Source organism: Pteropus alecto, unplaced genomic scaffold, assembly GCF_000325575.1.
Source record: "Pteropus alecto unplaced genomic scaffold, ASM32557v1 scaffold11, whole genome shotgun sequence".
Taxonomy (NCBI): domain Eukaryota; kingdom Metazoa; phylum Chordata; class Mammalia; order Chiroptera; family Pteropodidae; genus Pteropus; species Pteropus alecto.
In genome coordinates this window covers 5,236,134-5,257,801 of record NW_006431956.1, presented here as the reverse complement: position 1 = coordinate 5,257,801, position 21,668 = coordinate 5,236,134, and the positions used below count along the sequence as shown (strand labels likewise).

Sequence of the window (21,668 nt, the reverse complement as noted above, 5' to 3'; positions counted from 1 at the left end):
TTTTCAATCTCACACAGATCAGTTATAAAAAAGTGATCAAGTTGCAAAGCCAATCTCAACATTATCAAAGAGTCAAGATCAGACATATTCAGTCTATAAAGCAATAATAATAGCAAAACAGTAACCATAACCAAAAAGAATGCATAAGGGTGGACCAGAACAAGTTTTCAAGTTTCTAAGGCAAGTATTCTAAATTCTACTGATGCATTAGCATCACTTAAAGAGCTTCTTACAGTACATATTCCCAGGCCTCGGCCCACAACTACTGAATGGATGGGCCATCGCTTTATATATATGACATTAGAATATATCAACACTGAGTCAACTTGCCAGCCTTAGTAAGAAAGAACAAACATCGAAATGTTGCCAAACCCAAATATATTCAGTCATTTCATAAATGCTATGTAAGAGACCACCATAAAAGGAGTTAGGTTTCTCTAAGAACAGTCCTAAAATTATATATTTGAGAAAGCGCCTAAGAAATGGTCCTCCATATATCACCAACTAAATGCAAATGAGTTTTACATAATAGTTTAAATCTCTTCTCAGAAACTGTCAGGGTGTTTATACTGGCATGTTACTCACTTTAAAAACATGCAACGACTTTCAGCTGTGGAAGATCACAGCCGTGATTATGCATACATCCAACTTCACTTAAGATGTGCAGACCTGGACATTTGCCAGGGAACTGTTATGAGACCCTAGCAAATTCTAAATTTTCAAATGCTATTAAATATAATTGCATTAAAATATAATTGCTTCAGTTTTAATATATGTAAAATGGGAACCAATAATACATACCTCACAGGGGCATATGGATTAAGTGAGATACTGAATTAAATGAGAATAAAGCTTTTCTGAGCTGCACATTCAGGGCAAAGGGCGAGGTCCACTAAGTGCTTTGCTCAGCTTATTACGAAGCCAGTTCCCTGCAGTGTTTCAGTCTTCAAGATAAGCTCCTCGAGGTGGGGAGACGGTCTTGTTGAAAGCTTCTTGTGAGGAGCATGGCATCTCACACACCACAGGCTCTCTACAGACACTAGCTGCCTGAGTGCTGAGATGTGGCCAGCGTCTGCGCGTCAGAAGCAGAGCAGTGACTAGAGCCCTGGGCTTCTGTCCATCGGCTCGGGTTTCTATCCATTCCATTACACTGGCTTCCCATCCTTCTTCTAAGGTTTGTTTCCACTAAGTTGAAACTGGGCTAAGTAACATCCCTCTTGTTCACCAAATCTCAATTTACAACTAACTCCTCTTTCTAATCCTTAATAGATACGTTGGCCTTGCAGTCAGAGAGGTGAAAACTGAGATAGTGATATCTTTTAGCTTAACAGAGGTAAAGAAACAGTTAACGGTTATTTAGAGACATGACCAATAGGGCCAAATCCTTTTGTCCAAAAAAATGATTAAAAGGTATCACAAGCATCATTACAATGAGGCCGATGGGATGAGAAATATGTGGGTAACATTTGGGAACATATGGGCCACGAATGCGGAAAACACACCTGCTGTCTTCTTAACATTTAAGTCAGTGAGCACTAATCACGGGACGTGCAGTGACCCAAATTTCTTTGAAAAGGCTCCATGTCTTGAGAGTAAAACCTCTGCAGTAGGATTTATTAAGTCGGGATTTTGCTTGCTTTTTCATTGTTTTCATCACTTTTAAGATTTAAAGATAAATATATACTACTCTAATCCTCATCTTCAGCTTAAAGATAAAAGTGACTCGAATGATGCTAAGCATCTTTTAGTTGACTAAAAATAATTATTTAAATATCAAGTGACAAATTCCTGGCCACATTTAAGTGTGCAAACTGAACGATTTTAAGCAGGCCCAGACCCTGACAAAAGTGGGAAGGACATAAGGCAGCCATTGGCCATCTGCTAAATTAATGATCCCTAAACCTGTGATACATCATTATTAAAGATATTATACCTCCTAATGTTGAGTATATTTTAATGGTACATTCCTGACCATGGAATTTCAAACACTTGAGCTGGTTTGAGAAAATATTTTTTGAGCATTGGGTCCTTTACATACATAATGGCTATGTATTCCACTTCAGACCAGCCCTGATTTTAAAGCATAATCAAATACAGTTTCTACTTACCCTACTGTCTCTATATATATCGAATACAACTGTAAAAAAGAAAAAAAAAACTCAAAGTTAATAACTCCTACTTTCATAATCTGAGCCTCTTCTTAAAAATTAAAATGCCTTTTATTATTAGTTATTCCAACAGCAGACTATAGTTGACCTTGAGTACTTCATGCCTCTAAATCTCAAAACTTCAGTCATGAAGATGCATCTTGCAATGTTTTATTTATATAATTCTGTTTTCCTTTGTTCTGCCTTCAGCCATTATCCCTTATATTTAAAAACTCAAACCAAACACTGAGATCATCTCACCAGTTCTCCATTATAAACAGGTTCAATGTACTAGGGAAAGCACCAATCATTTATTTGATGGAGAATGAAATGAATAAAATGTGCAGCAGGAAATTTTATCAAGCTATGCTATGGCATGATTAATCTGTTGTTGTTGTTGGTGGTTGTTATTTTTAAATCAAATCTGCAAGTAGAAAAATTGTAAATCATAGCAGATATAATTTTAAGATGCATGAAAACTCTCTCTCATACATCATATAATTTCAATTCTTAAAAACAACTCACAAATGTTTTAATTGATGCTAACTAAACATTCAAATAAAAAATCTAGACTCTGGTAAATCAGTCATTCAGTTAATTCAATCCTAATAACAGAAGCATTTCGTCCTCTGTAAGTAGACATTTTAAAATGTATAATAAATTATCTAAAATGGCAGGAGGGAGAACTGTCTCAGTATTAAAAAGGGACTCTGATTAAATAAGGTAAAATTAACATGTAAACTGTCAGCAATACCAAATAGTAACAGAGTAAAAATGGTTAAAATACTATTCCTTTTTTAAAATATGTACCACTGTGAAGTAAGATTCATTAACATTACGAATTTCATTTCATTTTACTGAGTCAATAAAAAACACTCACAGTCTTCATCCAGGAATTTATATTGTATGTGTTTCTTGAAGAAGTCTTGTATGCATCTGCAAATCTCTTCTTTTTGTTTAGAAATATGATCGTAGTATTGTGTGTAGTCCCTTTGAGAAATACCTGAGAAAACATTTTATGTTCTGCTATTATATAATATTGTTTTCAAAAACACCAAAATGTGATTTAAATCTCCTCTTGAGAGAACCATTAAAGTAGATCAGAAACCCAATCAGATGAACACTAATTGCATTATACGTTAGTCAGCATCTTATATAGATATAAAACTCTTAAGTTATAAAGGTTCATGTGGATAAGTGAATCCTTAAGTTACATATTGCCATGCACTCTCACTTAGAAATAGTAGTTACTTTTATTTAGTATAAGGAAGGATCTGAAATCATAAAAATGCTTATAATGTAAAATGAAAGAAGCAATTTTAAACCTGCATATAGTCAATTGCTTTTCAGTGAATTTTCCAATGAACTCTCTACAAATTGGTATTCTTTTGCACTTTCTTTGGGAAAATATGAATAGTCCTCATCACGTCTTCCATAGTCATGTTTCATTTCACAGAGGCAGTCTATTTTTCTTGTTCATACATGCTACCCTGCCTTCACAAGACCGATGTTTCAGGCCATGGAAAAGTAAACATTCCTTTCTTCACAGTGACTTGCTGATATTATTCTAAATACACGAAAGGGACTTACTGCAATGACTCCCTCAATTTGCTCTAGGCCTAGGAGAAAGTTCTCTGTCCTGAAAGGATGGCTTCCATCCAATTCCTTAATCACAGGCCATGTGACGCCCTTCTTTAGCTGTACTTACAGTGTGGCTTTTTCAGGACTATCTAACAATCCGATAAATTCAAACACCCCAGGTCTTTTAGGTAAAGTAATAATGTCAAGGTCAAATCACATTTCTCTTGGTTGAAGATAATTTTTATTTCATGGAAAACATATATAGACAAAAAAAGAGCAAATTATCTTCAATATTTAACTTGAATACATCAAAGCAAACAAAATAATAACCTGAGAAGAAAATGGGTAGCTTTTAAAGTGGTACACTTATCTGTCTACGTCATTTTCTCTTGCTAGAATAATAAGCACTGCTCCAATAATAGAAATAAAGGTTTAAAAACTTGGCTTCTCATGATGCTTAAAAGTAGTATATAGTTAGTAACACTTAAGACTAAGTTTCAAAGAGGAAGCAGGTAATATTAGACACATTCTAAACTAGGAAAGATAAAGACCTTCATTTTTCATCTCCAGAATCCATAGAGACATGATGAATTGACAATACTGTATTCTGTGGAAACTGAATATGGCCTCAGGATCCTTGTAAATAAATGAAGCATTTCACAGAGTCAGTTCCAACTGGTTAGAGGAAGCATCTGATATAAAAACTGATTGTTACCTGTGTCCTAATTACTAGAAATTTCCTTCCATCGAAAGCTTGTCTTCTTTTAACAATTACTTTCAAGAGTTAAAAAAAAACAAAACTCACCAATAAGCTTATTTTCCTTGACAAAACATCGGAACTCAGCCCCGGGAATTAATTCACACCATTTTCGAAGAACAAGCTGTAGAAAAGGGAAAAATGTGACACAGCTATATAACAAGAGAATATTTACTAGTCTAATAGACAATTTTATGTGACTATGTCTTAACAATTGCCATTTACCAAATGGTTTAAAAAAAGACACCACAAAACATCCTGATATGAGATGTAGAAAATAGAGTTGGAATCTATTAGTCTAATAAGTAGGAAAAATGTGTTAAAACTATGATAAAATGCATCTTTGTCATTTCTTTAAATCATTTTGCGAGTCCCAACATGATATAGATCCTCAAGGACGATAAAGTCAAATCTTAACGCTGCTGTGCTATAAGTTGCCCTGTGATTCATATGTTCTTGACTCTTTTAAAAATACAATATTTTCAAATGATCTACCGTAAGCACCATTCTGTAATACATACTCTGATAAAATTATTATTATGGCTTGTCACAAAGTATCACTATAACCTGTCTATGAAGTTCCCATTATTTTAAAGTAAACCATCAGAGGCCCGAGTTATAAATGGGTCTTATTACTGTAATTACTTAGTATACTATTCATACACTATTGAATTGCTGAGATTTTATAAATAGCATGGTTGACAAATGTATGCCTCTGAGTATTTTTTTTCAATGTTCATTGGAAAAATCTACTCCTGTTCTTTGGAAGTATGAACTGTAATAAATGGCTAGTGCCTCCAGCCTCCCTTATGCTGGCACACCGCTCTTTGCCCTTCAAGACCTGTGAGCTGGAGCCACTCTGAATCCCCCACTGGGTTACGTAGCCTCCCTTCCCACATCCTGTGCTGCCCGCAGTTCCCTGCCCATGACATTCTATAGTAAACGCACATATACCATAGTGCACTACAATAATTTGATATGTCTCTGTTGCCTACTAAACAATAACTTGCCTAAGGGCAAGGAATTGGGTCTTATTTGCCTCCGTGTTCCAGCATAAGTACATAATAGATAACAGGTGCTTAAGAAATGTTTGTCAAGTAAAATAGCAAATATGTAAAATAAGTGGCCACTAAAAATCATGATATAAAAGAATATTTAATGAACTGGGAAAGTGCTCACACTATGCTATAAATGGGAAAAAACAGTATACAAAGTACTTTATATAGAGTGTGTGTATATGTACACACACACACATATCTCAAGAAAGGGAGTTAAAGACCCAAATGCTAATATTGAGGATATATCTAGGTGGTAGGTTCCTCATATTTTCTTGCATTTTTACATTCTGACAATAAGTTGCTTTTCTTTTCAAAACTGTACTATCAAAATATGCCTCAGAAATTTTAAATGCACTGATTTCAATTTTCGTCAGTGTGTTCAAATTTTTTAAAATAACCTAATTATTAAATGGTGAACTCCAAACCAAAATATTATACTGTTCTTATCTTTTAATAGCTGATACTGGCATGCATATATATTTTGTATGGCTACTGTAATTTTTATTTAAGCAAAAAAAAAAATAATACTAATATTAAATTTTTAGAAAATTTGTATAATCTTTATTGAAATGTTTTAGAGAAGTACTATATACATTGTGGTTGACTACAAAATACAAAAGGATAAAAGGTGACTCTTCCCCCATCCAATCCCTTTGATCCTCTCCTCAAAGGCAATCAATGCTGCTAATTTCTTGTATATCTTTCTAGAAATATTCTATAAATATATGAACATATAGTTTGTGTGTATATATATGTAAATATATACAGACAAGAACACACAATACATAGGATTCTGCTTGTAACTTTTTTCATCTTAATTTCTCTACAAATATCACTTTCCTAGGTTTTTAAAACTGAGTTTTAAACCCTATACACTAACATGTTGATGGGATAATCCTCAAAAAGCAATATAAGAGCAAACTGCTGGTGAAATAAATCTTGGGGGTAAATAATGACATCTCTATAAAGATTATGCCTCAGGGTAAGGCTAGAGAAATAATCTTTTTCACTTTTGTGTTTCCAGCACAAAGTAATACGACATAGCAGGAGCTTAATAGATGTTTGTTCAGAAAAACAACAGATAAGATTATACACATGTATAAACTTATACATACACATAAATAATGTTATAAAAATGTTTAATCACCTGAGGAAATGCTCATTTTATGCTATTAAGTAAAAAAAGCCCTCACGAACGGTATGTAAAAAATCTCAATTACAAACGCTTAAAGATCTAGTAATTGTTTGGTAGCCTGGAAAACAGTAAATTAACTGTCTCATATATGGTATAATTGCAGAAGATACGCCAATAAATACATTCTACACACTAAAAATTACTTGATACACTGAGTCAGTGGACAAATTTTGAAAGCATATGTGTATACAAAGGTGACTAGAAGCAAGAAGACAAAGAAGAAAATTTATAAAAGATCATTGTACTAATTCTAAATGGTAGTATAAATCCAAGAATGTAAATGTTTTGCAACTATGGAGCAAGGATGGCCATCCTCTCTTCAACAAATTAGGAGCTCTCAAAGTTTTCAAAAGTACTGCATTTTGACAAAGCAAGTACAAGAAGAACCAGGAGTAGTGATAAGCTACATCAGGGATGTAGTTGAAACCTAGAATCAACATTTAAAAGAAAAGTGCGTTCCAGACTCATTTCTAACAGTTGAGGAGCAGTTAAGTTGTACCCAGGAACACTGTCCATTTCGGCGGGGGGGAGGTGGTTGTGGTAGTGGTGGTGGTGGTGTGTGTGTGTGTGTGTATGATTTGATGTAAACCTTCAAACTAGCAAAGTGTGGAATAAAAATTTCGGTTTGCTATGCTTACTTCTAATAAAGTCTTTCACTAACTTATTATTCTTATATCTGCATGTAATTTGTAAAATGAGTGAACGACATTAAAAAAATAAAAAGGTCCACTGGGCTTAAATACAAAATGGTGATGACTAATCTTCCTGTATACCAGGTTACCAAACCTCAACCAGGTTAAACTGGGTGGTGAGTATAAAGGTGTTTGTTTTAAAACAAAATATGTATATTCTGTAGTATAGTCAGCCCTCTGTATTTGCAGGTTCTTCATCCACAGACTCAATCAAATGTGGATCAATAATGTTCCCCCCAAAATGTTACATTTTTACTGACGTGTACTATATATTTAGGCCTGGGATGTTTTGGGTCTGTACTGAACATGGACACTTTTTTCCCTGTCATTATTCCCTAAACAGCACAGTATGACAACTATTTATATAGCATTTAGTATATATGCTGCCGAAGTGAGCACTATTTATACAGCATTTACATTACATTAGATATCATAAATAATCTAGAGATGATTAAAGTATATGGGAGGTTATGCGTAAGTTATATGCAAATAGTAAGCCACTGTGTAGGACTTAAACATCTATGGATTTTGGTATCTGTGGGGGGTCCTGGAACCAATCCCCCACGGATACCAAGGGACAACTGTATGTAATATAGTGTATGTACAGTATATATTTTTTTCTATATAAATCTGTAATACATATTTTTATATTTATACTTCATAAATTTTAAAATTCAATGACCCCAGATTCCTGGAGAAATTAATCCAAAAAAAATCACTCATTTCACTTAAGAATAGCAATTTTCAATACATCTTCATCCAGGAGTATCAACTTCATTAAGATTTAAAAAAAAAAAAAAAGTTTCTTACCTCATATTCCATACAAGGGTCTGGGGAGTCATCAGTACAATGGATAAATCTTTGAGGGGACAAAAAAAAAAAAGGCAATTCAATATTTTTATACTGGTGTCAGTTTACGCACACACATTACTTACATTAACGTGAGATTAAGCTCACGGAAACAGGAGACTAATTTGACTTGAGTGAACATGTATTAAGCACTACTGGATGTTGGGCACGACCTTGGGCTCCCTGAAGTGTTGTCGGTCCTTAAACCATGTGAGCTACTATAATCTCTATTTTTCTATCAAACAAGAAACTGAGAAACAGAAAAGACCAAATTTAGTGACCAAGGAAGGACTATAACTCCAAGTGTCTAACAGCAGATTCCGAAGGAAGCCGGGATGGAACTGCCAATTTTCAATTCTCATTGTGTTCTTCTTTATGGCTGAACCAGACATCTCCGCAGACATCAACTCTGCCATCTAAAGCCAGATGGAGTTAATCTAATTCTTATCCCACATGCCACGTAAAGTATTTGATAGAATTATTCATTCCTCCATTAAGTATATTGCTTCTTCTCCTTTTAAAAATCCTGTTTCATGAACAATTTTTCATATCATTTATTAAATGTCTACCTATGCCAAGGCCTGGCTAAGCACTGGGAATGCTAAATGATTAAGAGTCCTTGTCCTTGAGGTTAGTCTAGTGATGAAAGCCTAACAAGCAGATGAAGAATTTAAAAACATTGGAAACAAAAATATTCAGATAGCACGAAGGAAGAACTGATTAGCTCTGCTGTGGCCGAGGAGGGGCGGGATGGTCAAGAAGCTTCACTCAACAGGAAGAGAGGGGTCTGCGTTTAAGGCAAAGGAACGCGTGTGCTAAGGCAGGGAGGGAAGCCACAACTGTCACACGGAATCACAGAAGTACCGGAGATCAGAACTGACAGATCAGAATGCAAGGGGAGAACTGCCAAAAGGAGTTTGGAGAGAAATTTTGGACAAGGAGTCTCCAGATCACAAACATGTGAGGGAGACTGTTCCATTTAGGCTTTGGCAACAGCACAAGACAGCTTGGGGGACGAGTGGCAAAGTGAGAAGCAGAGAGGCCAGCTGGAAGGCTTGTTAAAACACTCCTGGCAGAGGTGAGTGCCTAAGGTGGTGCAAATGCACAGGGAGAGGACAAGCACAACGAGAAGGTGTTTCGGAGGCAGTCAGTACTGCTTGGGGACTGACTGAAACTGAGGGATGAGGGGGAGAGTCCACAATGACTCTGGGTGTCTGGATTTGATGACTCGCTGGATGGTGGTGGCAAAGCCACTCACTAAGGCAGAGGAAAAGCGGGTAACATTGCGTGAGGAAAAGATGAGAGACAATTATATTTGAGTGTGCAGAGTCGGAAACATCCTGGGAGAACCACATAGAGATGTCTAGTAACCAACCGGAAACTCAGAACACAGGGAGGCGCTGAAGATAATTATTAGGAAGTAATCATCATATGAGTATAAGAGCTAAAGTCAGAAAAGCAGAAGTCCTCAGAAATGAGAACTTTAAACCCCCACAAATAGCCGCAAGCCTGTAGGCTCAATAGGTATCACTGCTAAAAAAGAAGAAGAAGATCTACCATTAACCAAATCCTACTTCCATACTGTAGTAACATGGATTTTCCAAAAGAACAATTTGCAAAACTTCTGTTTTTACACATTCAAGCACACACTGGTGCTATTTTAAGACCTCATTTTTCTCTGGAATGTAAAAATCCCTTGCTTCAAATCAAACTAATTTAAAGGTATGTTATCCTGAGGAGTTATAATCTAAAACCACAAAACTAGCTTTTAATTTACTTAAAAAATTTTTAAATAAAAATTAATCTCATAGATTGTTTTATGTTAATCAAAATTAAGGTTTTGAACTGTTAGGTTAGTGAAAATTAACATAATTATTTTTATCCTTTAAAAAAAAAATCCTTTCCCTCAGGAATAGCAGATTGATAAGCATTAAGCATATTTCTGGAGTTCTCTGCTATACATTTTCTATCATTTAAGAAAACTATGTTTGGATACATAGCCTGTACAGAGACAAGTGGAACATCCTGGATTTCTACTTCTATATAAAGGAGAGGAGGAAAATGTTCCAACAAATATAAAAAAACAATGGGCAGAGAATTAAAAAAAAAAAAAAAAATAGGCCCTTGAGCTCTATACTAGCATCATATAATCTCAGAAAAGGCCGGATCTTAGCTGCCCCCGCAGTTAACTGGTAGATGGAATTAGGTGATTTCTGAAGTTTCCTGTGCAAACTTGTACACAGCTTGCCAGGCCTTCTTTCCTTCCCTTTCTGTCTTTGTTTTTAGTCAACCACCTGAATTGCACATTGAACCTCAGGATGTTTCAGAGCTTCTAGAACACAAGTTTGAAAATGAGTATACATTAGAATGGACCTGAGTTTTTTCAAAATATATTCCAAATGGAGACCAGACATATACATGGTGGAAAAGGTGACTCTGAGGAGTGTCCCCGGTCCTAAAACTGTAAGAGGTTTTGGGGAAAACGGACGTGAGATGCCTGTTGGCCTGCTCTAGGCCTCTTCAGTAGATCTGTACTATTCTTGGGGAAATGAAGAAGCAAGGAAAAGGGAGATGTATCTGGTCTGAGCAGCTGGAAGCCCAAGCATGGCCTTCAAACCAACGGTTTCAGCTAGAAACAGTCAGTCAGGCTCACCTACAGTCACCACAGTATTCAGCAATTTTGCAGCTACTACAAAGTGGCCACTTTGAATAAAACCTCCAAATCTGTGGCTAATTTAGACGGATTCGAAATCCTTGATCATTTCAAAAGATTCCCTCATCTCTCTCTTTCTATTTTAAAAGCCTGAACATTTTAATTAGTAAAAATGCTAATTATTTTACAAATTCCATTATAAAAGTTCATGTTAGCCTTAAAACATTTTCCCTCAACCTCTGTTTAAATTCCAAATGAAAACTATTAAAAATCTATACCATATTTTCAAGGATAAAACATTTGGTGAAAGAATTTTTCATAAGAGAAAAAAATGTTCACAATATAGTATACTTTTAAACAATAAAAAGGTCACAGAACTATACACATTACAGTTTCATTTTTAAAACATACAAGGAAAAACCTAACACAGTAAGTAGATTTAATAATGGTTCTTCTCCAGCAGTGACTGTTAATTCTGCTGCTTATCTGTAGCACTGCCAACACTGTACTTATCAAATCAAATACATATTACTTTTATTTTGAGGAACTTAAAATATATCACGTTTAAATTTGAGGAAGCTAAAAATGCATAAAAGTACACAGGGCATATATGTTACTTTTGTAACAAGCTAATTCAAATTTACTTTAAAAGTTAATATTTTAGCTTCCAATTAACCAATAGTTCATTATCACGATAAAATTGAAGTAACTGCCTATCCTTTCTTAATTTAAATGTATCTAACAGATACAAAAGAGCTGGAAGGAGAAAAATGACAAAGGAATTCAAATACAAAAAATAATACAGCACTATCTTAATGGTTGATGTAGTAACAGAACTACTACCATTTTCATTTTTGAAATGTGATTTTTAACTACGTGGGAGCCATATTTTTTGCAAATCTGATAGTAGAGGGAAGTTCTTATTAACATAGTATTCTATGAAAAACAAGATAAAGGTTCTTTAACTATTTTAAAAATAGTACAGGAAAATCAAAACTAATGATTCTAAAACATAGGTCTCCATTATCCAATTTCTTTAATGTTTCTATATTCCTACAAATATTGATTTCGATCTTTGGCTGTTACTTTAAAATAGATATACATTTCAATCCTCTTATTGCTATTTTAAAATAGATAAACATTTCAATACATATTTGCATTCTACTGTCTTCTAACACTTTTTAAGTGTTGACTGGTTTAACATTTAACGTTATTTTAAAAACTTGACTCGTTTCAGAAGGTAGAAGTGAGAACGTATGTGGCATGAGAGATTACTGTACACAGCTTTTTCGTACTAAGACGACTAACCAGATGGTCAAGTATCATTCCTGAAAGAGGAGGAGAGCCACCTAGTAAAGACTGCATATAAAGGTCAACCATGATGTCTTTGGGAGCTCAGTCGAAATACTGCAAAGAGCGTTGTGTATTTACATTCTGGAAGTAGTTTTAAAAAGCAAAAATGAGTGAGATAGAGTATGAACAACATTTAAATTTTTATAATACTTATATAAACTAATGGTCCTAAAATTCCAGGTTAGACCAAAAAAAAAAAAAAATCCTTAAACCATGTCTACTTACTACATTGAGAATACTTGTGGAAACAAAACTAGCAGAAAATGTGAGTATCCTAATGGAAACAAAGAAATCTCTTCATCATAAGGAATTTTAAAACATTTGTATCAGTTCCTTCAGTGACTGAACCAAGAACAAAGATGATCCAAAAAAAGTCCCTCTGAAAAGGAGAAAAAAAACTGATTCTCTCATTTCCAAAAATAGTATTTTCAGAATTGTCAAAAGAAAGCAGTATCACAGAGACATAACAGCAAGTCATCAATGAAAGAAAGAAATTTACAGAGAAAGAGTACAGGGTTGTTAAATCTATGCTAGCTTTTGTTTTTATGCACACATAAGTAAAAAGTCATGGAAAGTTAGGACACATTTTCAAATTCCAACTCAGTATATAATATAAAATTCTAATACGTTATAAATTTATCAGTAAAAATACATGACAATTAACACTTCCCTTGTTTTAACTCAACAAATAAGTTTGGAAAATTTGTTTGATTCATAAAATAATATGAAATCACTTGAGATCACCTTGGAATTTGGGCAGCTGTTAGAATATTTCTAAAGTTATAACCAAAAATTAGTCTAGATCCTAGATTCATAAGTTTCCTATATAAATGAGAAGCAATATAGACATCAGCTCTATATCCATCTCCATCCTCCAATGCCTCAGGCACTTCCCAGCAGAGACAGAACTTCATGAAACAATATTTCTGTTGAAAAATCTGCTGACAGTCTTTTTGCTGTTTCCTTCCACATAATTTGCCTTTTCTCTCTGGTTGTTTTCTATTAAGAACTTCTCTCATCTTGGTGACCTGCAGTAATACCGCAATGCCTCCTAATGAGACCCCTGCGTTTCTTAAATATGGATATGTGTCTTTTATTCATTCTTGAACATTCTCAATTACTTTCTCTTTCAATATGCCTCTCCAATCCTCATTTCCTCTATTCTTTCCTTTTTGAACTCCTAATATAGATATGTTAAACATTCTCATTTTATCCAGTATATTCCTTGACTCCAGAGTTGCCAATTCATTATCTTTCTGTGCTGCATTTTGGGTAATTTCCTTATTTTTCTTATTCAGATTACTAATTACCTTCTTCAATTATGTCTTATTTGCACAGATAACTGAGTTTTGAGTTTTAAAAACCATATTTTTCACTTCTAGAACTATTGTTTGCTTTTTTGCTCATAACTTCTTCTAAGAGTTTTAATTTTTTTATGAGTTTGATCGATTAAGACATTTACTTTATCTTGTAGACTTGTTATGTCAAACTCGAATAGCTCTACTCCACTTGTCTGCTGTCTGATCCTCAAGTGTGGTGAAGTTTCCTCACCTGTTTTGCTGTTTTCATTGTGAGCACAGATTCATTGGGACTAGCTTTTTCTATGCGCTTGGGTTGTGAGAGTCCTTTCAGAGCACTTTGTGTTTGCATCTTCCAGGTGCCTCAAGGGCGAAACCAATCCAGGACTGATTTTTATGTTAATTTCTTAGTTTGGGAGTTCTCCAACCAGGCAGGTGGTTTACATTTTGTACTCCAAGTTCATTGTGCAACACGAGCCTGAGTTTTAAACTTAAAATCAAAACAAAACAAACAAAAAAAGCCCGAAGCCCAAGCAGTTTGTCCTGTTTCCTCGGCTCTGTGCCATGAGTGAAGTTTTCCCTCGTTCATCCTTTACTGAAGGTGCACTGGGTCTCTTTCCCAGTTCCTCCCTTCATTTTGGCTACGAGTTTGGGCTCTTGCCTCTCTAAAGGTATTAAAACCTAAGCTCCTTATCAGTTCTGACAACCGCCCTGAAAGGATGGTCTACCCGACGCTCTGGTTCCCAATCCATCTTACATTTCTTGTACCTGGGTCACCTTTTGTTTTTTGTGAATTCAGTTATGCATTTACATTTTTATGTTATATTTTTATATACTGCCCAGCATTTCAAGATGTTTGTAACAAAAGATTTTTCTAGTTATCTTAGCTTGCCATTTAGCTAAAACCAGAAATTAATGGTTTCTTATTTAATTACAAATAAGAACATCTGAATTTCATTTGAAGATCTTTGCCAATCTAAACAGTCTAGCTATAATTAGCACTCAATAGGCATTTTCATGCATACCTGTAAGCATATTTTTAAAAATAAATCTACTTCTTATAATGTTTTCGGGGGTTAGTATTTTTATATTAATTTTGGAATATTTGAAATTTCCAACAAGGTAACAACAGAAGATAGTATTAAATTAAAGTTAATGACTTACAATCTAGGTCAAAAGGATGCTATGTTGAATTATAAGCTCGTAATTCTTTACTATGATGGGGAAAAAAAAACCCAAAGATCTACTCTGATAAAAACTACTATGAAATGATGCTAGTAATACATTTTTCATCCACTTTGAAATTAGCCAAGACATCTGGAGAGTAATGTCCTAGATCCAAATTTTAAAAAAGGAAAGAGAGCAAAAAATCTTAAGTCAAAATCTGTAAGAGCTGTGCTTAGCTAGCTAGCACTGATGACTGATAGGAGCGTCACCTTTTTTGTCTTTATTTCTACCCAAGCTACTTCCCAAATTACTTCAACTTAAAATAAGGTGTTCCTGCCAGCCAAACGGTCTTATTATATAAATAAGTATGTTCGTTATGCCCTAAACATGTCATAAGATTGCCATACTTTTCTCTGTGAACTTCAAAACTGTGACCGACAGTTTTCATCATGCTGTTCCAAATATCCCACCCATCAAAGGAGAATAAATGTAACACATCCAACTATAAGGATGCACGTGTGTGGAACTAGGGAACATGAACCATCAGAAAAATATGGTTGGAGTACATAGAAGACAAGGTGAAATGTGTCCTGTGCTTTGTTACAAGGAAAGAAGGAAAGGATGAGAAAGGATACATGGAAATGCGCTGTGATCAGCTGTGCTACAACTAAGAAATACTCTGTGCAAGAAAAAGCTGGATGGAGGTTGAAACAAGAAGACTCTTGTGAAAAACACGTAAGTTGAAGATGAATCCAATTTGTTGGGGTAAGGTGTGAGATTCAAGCATTGGTGGTAAGGTTTACAATGTTATCCACTCAGATGCTATAGTTCTGGCTCTACTTTGGGCAGGAGGGAGGGGAAGAGAATCACAGTATTAGTATATTTTGAGAATAATATGTATGTGAATTTACTCTAGACAGTTTAGGGATTACCTAAATTCATTGACTGAGATCACAATTTTTATCAGTAATGAGAAAACATGATCATTAAAGCTTTATATAAAGTGGCAGAAAACAAAATCATGAATACTTTAAAGTGGCATACTGCCCTAGGTATTTACTAGGGCACAATCCTCATTGATAAGCTTCTTGAAAAAGCTGGAAGGTAACAACATTAAACCTCACAGTAAATCACTCCTAGGTATAAGAAAAAATTTTAAATCATGGGCAGAAAATGAAGAAAAATACAGAGCCAGGGGAAAATTAAGCATCAAAGTTCTGGTGGTGTAGCTTTTCTGGCTCACCAGGAACCAAAATAAGAGTTCTGGAACACAGATTCCATTTCTTTAGATTTCACTGGTAGCGGGGGAAAAAAAAAAAAGTAAAATGATAATGAATTAAGGGTGGTTAAGTGTGTTCATTCTAATTTTCACAGAATTTTTCTTCAAAAAGAGAAAATATACTATTTTATTTTAAAACCTAAAGCAGAAAAGTTGTCATCTAAATTAATGGGCCTTAAAAATCACAAGGTAAAGGTTAAGTCCAACTTCCACAGAAAATTTGACTCCTGAAACGGCTACTGAATTTTAGGATTAATAACTAGGTTTGTGATAATCTTGAAAGGAATAAAATGTATAAAAATTAGGCTGAACACAGCTGTTTAAATTACTAAGACAAGTGAAATTTCCTGACCTCTAGTCAAATCTATCTCCTTCTCTCAGAGAAATAATTAATGGATTAATTTTTCACTAACTCAGCCCTTTCTTCTAAATATCAAGTGATTACCAGATTTTTTTCTTGCCTTGGCCTATTGAAGTGATATTTAATAAATTAATTAATGAAAGCAGCCTTGTGATTCAACAAGTCTAATCACGTAGAATGTTTATATCTGGGCAAATAATTCACTCAGCAAGTATAACGCAGCCACATTATATTAAATGTGTCTTTTTTCAACTTCCATTTTTTAAAGCTTATGTACAGTAACCATTTGAGGAATGAGGTGGGGGGGATAAGAGTACTTAATATTCTGTATCAAATTATAATGGTGACAGACAGTACTGGTGGTCTACCTTTTAGCTATGCCCAACCTGTCTCCTTGCTAACAGAACTGTGACTGTTCAATCAAGCACCTATGTTCTGAGGTCCCCTCCTTACTCCCAGGGATGCAAGTGTGGACTGATCTCAAGGCAAGGGCCTGGACCGGCAGCATCAGGATCACCAGGGAACATGCTGGAAATTATATTCTTGGGCCCCACTCCTGAATCAGAAACTCTAGGGGTGGGAACAGTAATTTGTGTTTTATCAAACTCCCCAGACGATTCTGATGTGTGCTAAAGTTGTAAAGAGCCCCTGGTCTAAACCAATCGCAGCATTTCTGTTCCCTCTGCCAACTCCTGGATTAGGTTGGGTAACTGTGACGAATGGGCCTGACAGGAAGTCTCCTAGGAAGCTTTTAGAATGCTTTACTTGTTCACACACAGAGGAGACTGAGAGGAAGTATACCCACTCCTCCTATTTTTGATTCAGACATATCATGTCTTCATGGGATACCTGAAACTGTAGCAGCAATCTTGTACTTATTAGGTGACAAACCCAAACCCAAACACCAAACACCAAATGAATATAGCCAAGGATGACAGCAGGGAAAGACTGAAAGAGCCTGGGTCCCTGGTAACCGGACAAGATGCTGAATTAACCCTAGAAATACCCCATCTCCAGACTGCTTGTTAAATAATAATATTCTTTAAAACCATATATGTGTAACCTATCTTTGATTGGTATTCCATTAATTTGCAATCCTGACTATAAAATCTTTTTCAAGGCAAGCTCCAAAATAGTATAAACATAATCTCACTTTCATATTACATAATTTCATGCAAATCATATATAATTATATATTATAATATTCTACGATATTTTATTCTATTCTTTTAATTTGAAACATTTAGAAAAGGAGGAATTTATAACTTTATTAAAGTGAAAATATACAGAATATTTAGAATGATGTTACTGAAATTATATTCTGGTTTTGTTTCTACTAACTAGCTTACGGCAACAAGATATTGAACAAATTTAGGCCTCAATTTTCTAACTGACAGAAGGAAAGAGTCAGATTAAAACACTGATATGATCCTGTCCAATTTAAATAATTATACTTTTAATTTAATCTTTAAAGGTTTCTGAAAGGCCTCTGTGACAAAAGTTCATCTTTCATTAAAGGTTCTATCAGTAAGGATTATGTAGTAACCAGACTTATTAACTATTATACAACTGAACATTGCCAAACATTTCCAGAAAAGGATGACATGACAGTGCTGCCTGGCTGAAAGCCGAGTGCCCGGTGTTAGCTTCTGCCAACCCCCAGGTACTTACACAAGGGGGAGGGCGGCATGCTGTGGTAAACACTCTTAATCCGAGGCCTCCAATTCACTAGCTGATTTAATTTCCTTGTTACACAAAAGTCAAAAATAACACAATGCAAAACCACTGACTGATATTTTTATCTCCTGCTATAATTGTGAAATTCATGTATGACAAAGAGGGAAAGGTAGGTTAAGAGGAGGCAGTAGATATCTAAACTGCAAAGATGATTTAGAAAACCATCAACCACAAAGAATTAAACAGGATTTTTAATTAGTTTTGGAAAGGAAAAGCTGCCCTCATATTCTCACTGCAACTAATATCAAAGGTTCATAAAAATCCATATCTGATGAATTAACAGGTACAGAGTATTTTTAATATAATATATTTCAAGGCCTCTTTAAAGTAATAGATGTCAGAAGGCTTTATAATGGGAAAAAATATATAGTTACAACTTCTTCTAATTAGGTTTCTCTTAGAATGAAAACGCTACTGCATTATTACTAAAACAAGGGCTACCAAACACCTAATTAACACCTGTGCCAACACAACCATAAAGGTTGACAACTAAATGTCAAAATATGAAGCTTGTTTCTGTAAATGAACCAGAAATACCAACACAGGTAAAATCCTTGTATAATAAACTTGCAGTACAACCACACTCATTAATTATTGCTTAACTTCATTTTCTTTAGTTACTATAATACTAAAACCAAATGCCCAAGCTGCAGAACTCAGATACAAAAGAGGTGATGCACAACTGACATGTAGTGAATTTATTTTTTTCTGCCAAGCTCCTCTTCAGAAAAGGATTGGAGGCTGCAATGGGTGACTGGTCAGGGCTAAACTGGACTAAACTGGATGAATGGGGAAGAAGTGGCATGTATCCGCAACATTCTCACCCCTGCTCACCTGCTTAGTTCTTTGATTCTGTGATAGGTTTTATTTTAGAGGTCAGTTTAAAGGCTGCTTTAACTGAGATAACTGGTTTGTTTAAGATGGGGTAGGATGAGAAATCTAGAAGAATAACTGCTATTTGATGACAGAAGAAAAGCATCAAGAGATCACCCACAGCTCAACAGTGCAGGTGCTCTCTGCATATGATGAAGATTGCAGAGTCAAGGTCTGTAGCTACAGAGTAACTGGCAAAAAAAAAAACACATCAATTCCACTTCCAGAAATTTATCCTAAGGAAAAATTAGGAAAGTGCACAAAGATTTAGCGCAAGGATATTCACTGCAGTACTGTACATAAGAATAGAGGACTGATCAAACAAATTATGCTATAGCTATTTAGTGGAATACTATTAAGGTAATTTAAAATAATGATGCATTTAAGTATTTAATAACAAAGATGTTTGCTATATGGTGATAAGTGCAAAAGCAGCCCACTAAACAATATAAACTATATCATCTTGCTTTTGTTTTAAAAACTGGAGTATAGTTAGAGATAGGTATATCTGTGTTATACCTATGCACACAAGTATATAAAACCAACTCTGGTGAGTTGGATACTTTTACATTTCCTGTTTTTGTTTAACTATTAGTTCCTAATTTCATTTCTCTATGATAAGACATATACTGGTTTTATAGTAAGAAGAAAATTACCAAAATATTTATTGGGCAGATATATAGAAAGCCCTTGATATTTAGGAATATTAATTATATAGCATTTATTATAAAAGGAAAAGAAAGGTTTGCTTTAATATGCCCTTTGAGAATATGAAATAAACTTGTTGCATGGTTTACAACAGTTCTAGAACTAATGGAATTTCATCTGTAGAAAAACTCTCACTAGGATGGAAACCACCGACATGAGAGAAACAAGAGATATACTTACGGCTGAGTGAAATCACGGGTGATGAAATCAGAACTCTTGAACAGTAGAAAGATGTCGCTGAGGGTTTTACACTTCAGAGAACTATTCATTGCTATCCAGTACGCATCCTAAATAATAAAACATATGCCGCTTAGTATAGATTCCAAGTTAGTTGCCGTGAATGAAGCTCAGGCCTATACACACAATCAATAACGCATTATTACTTCAAGGGTTTTAAGAAAAAATCAGGCAAGAATTTTAGCTATTCTGTCAAATGTCAAATTACACTCCTAAGCAATGAGCAGCATCACCGTTGCATGCTGACACTCAGTTATACACAACACTGAGGCGTTAACATCCTCACGTCTCAGCTCAAGCCAAGCACTTCCCTACGTTTTTCTTACTGATGACGAAAGAGGTGTCAGAAATGCTGACACTCCAGCTAGAAATAAAGATGTAAAGAAACAGCCTGATCCGCTACTCTCTAGGGAAAAAGAGATCCTTTCCCTTCTTCCTGTTTCTAGGCAGGGACAGCTGGGACACCTGAAGTATGATGACGGGAACAGTTAAGACCCATGTCTATCAAATCTGGGAGAGAGGAGGTGAGATATTCTGAACCACTACAATTTTAAACAGTGAATGTTTCATACATATGAACCAAAAAAAAGGGAAGAAAAACAGGCACATTAAGTGCAAAACTCAGTGGAACAGGCCTAAAAATGATCACATAATTAAGCCATTTAAAAAACATACTTCTGTCATAGATTAGATGCAGAACAGTAATATAATTTTGAGAAAAAAAAACAAAAAACTAATGACTGTAAAAAAAAACCTATCCAATTATCTACACTACACGGAAGAAAACACTGGCACATAGTAGGTACTCGATAAATAAAAAGTAAATGAACAAATGAATAACTTAAAACTGTAAATAATCTACCCATCTTAAGTGGGAAGCCTCAACCAGTTCAGTAAGAGATGATTCAAATTACTACTCATAAACTAAAACTGAGCTTCAATAGCTTCTTTATAGTAACCCCTTTCATATTTCTCCCAATGAAAAAGATGACGAATTTCTCAATAAAGATGGTATCTTAAACACAGATTTAACTCCACAAAAACAACAGTATATACAAGAAAACCATGCAACTGAATAAACAATTATTAACTTCAGAGAAAAAATGTTGACTAAAAAAACATAAGTAACCATAGCATAATATATATCAGATAAGCACACACACAGTGTTTGCATAATAAATATCAGATACACTAAATACTAATCAAAAAGTATATTACTATAATGATGCTAGTAGAACTAAAAGTAGTGAAAACATGAGATGAAAGAGAGCTGAATCTTTGTTATAAAGTAAGAAGTCAATAAATATCTAAAACTGAAGAATAACAAAAGAACGTACTAAAATATCTGAAAGCCTCTGAGGAGTGGGAAATGATGAAGCAAAATGTGTCAAGATCTGCTAACTTTTGTAGCAAGCTTCCAGCTCTTTTGAAAACTTAACTATGTACATGTGCAACTAATTTTAGTAAGTAAAAATTAAAATTAGATTAATTACAATTTATCATTCATTTTAGAATAAGAAAAAATAAGCACATGAGATGATCTTTTAAAATGCAAACAAGTCTTTGATTCTTGCAATGAGCTTGCTGACATTATTGTTTTTATCGGAGTAAAAAAAGCGTATTTTTTCAGATTTTAACTTAAGAAAATCTTGCTGATGCAATGTTAAAATACAACACAAAGAAAGTATCACTTGATTTCTCATACTGCTATTTCTAGACCCTG

General features: G+C 34.7%; 1 protein-coding gene across 1 annotated transcript in view; it reads right to left on the bottom strand.

The window, feature by feature from the left end:
• Window positions 1-21,668, bottom strand: part of CDC123 (cell division cycle 123) — a 45,162-nt gene that overhangs the window by 10,470 nt on the left and 13,024 nt on the right. Inside the window, exons 6-10 of the mRNA XM_006906966.3 lie at window positions 19,889-19,995; window positions 8,241-8,289; window positions 4,534-4,609; window positions 3,028-3,150; window positions 2,109-2,137 (exon numbers count right to left, since the gene is read on the bottom strand). Of these exons, the coding sequence (XP_006907028.1) occupies window positions 2,109-2,137; window positions 3,028-3,150; window positions 4,534-4,609; window positions 8,241-8,289; window positions 19,889-19,995 (384 nt within the window). The remainder of the gene's footprint in view (window positions 1-2,108; window positions 2,138-3,027; window positions 3,151-4,533; window positions 4,610-8,240; window positions 8,290-19,888; window positions 19,996-21,668) is intronic.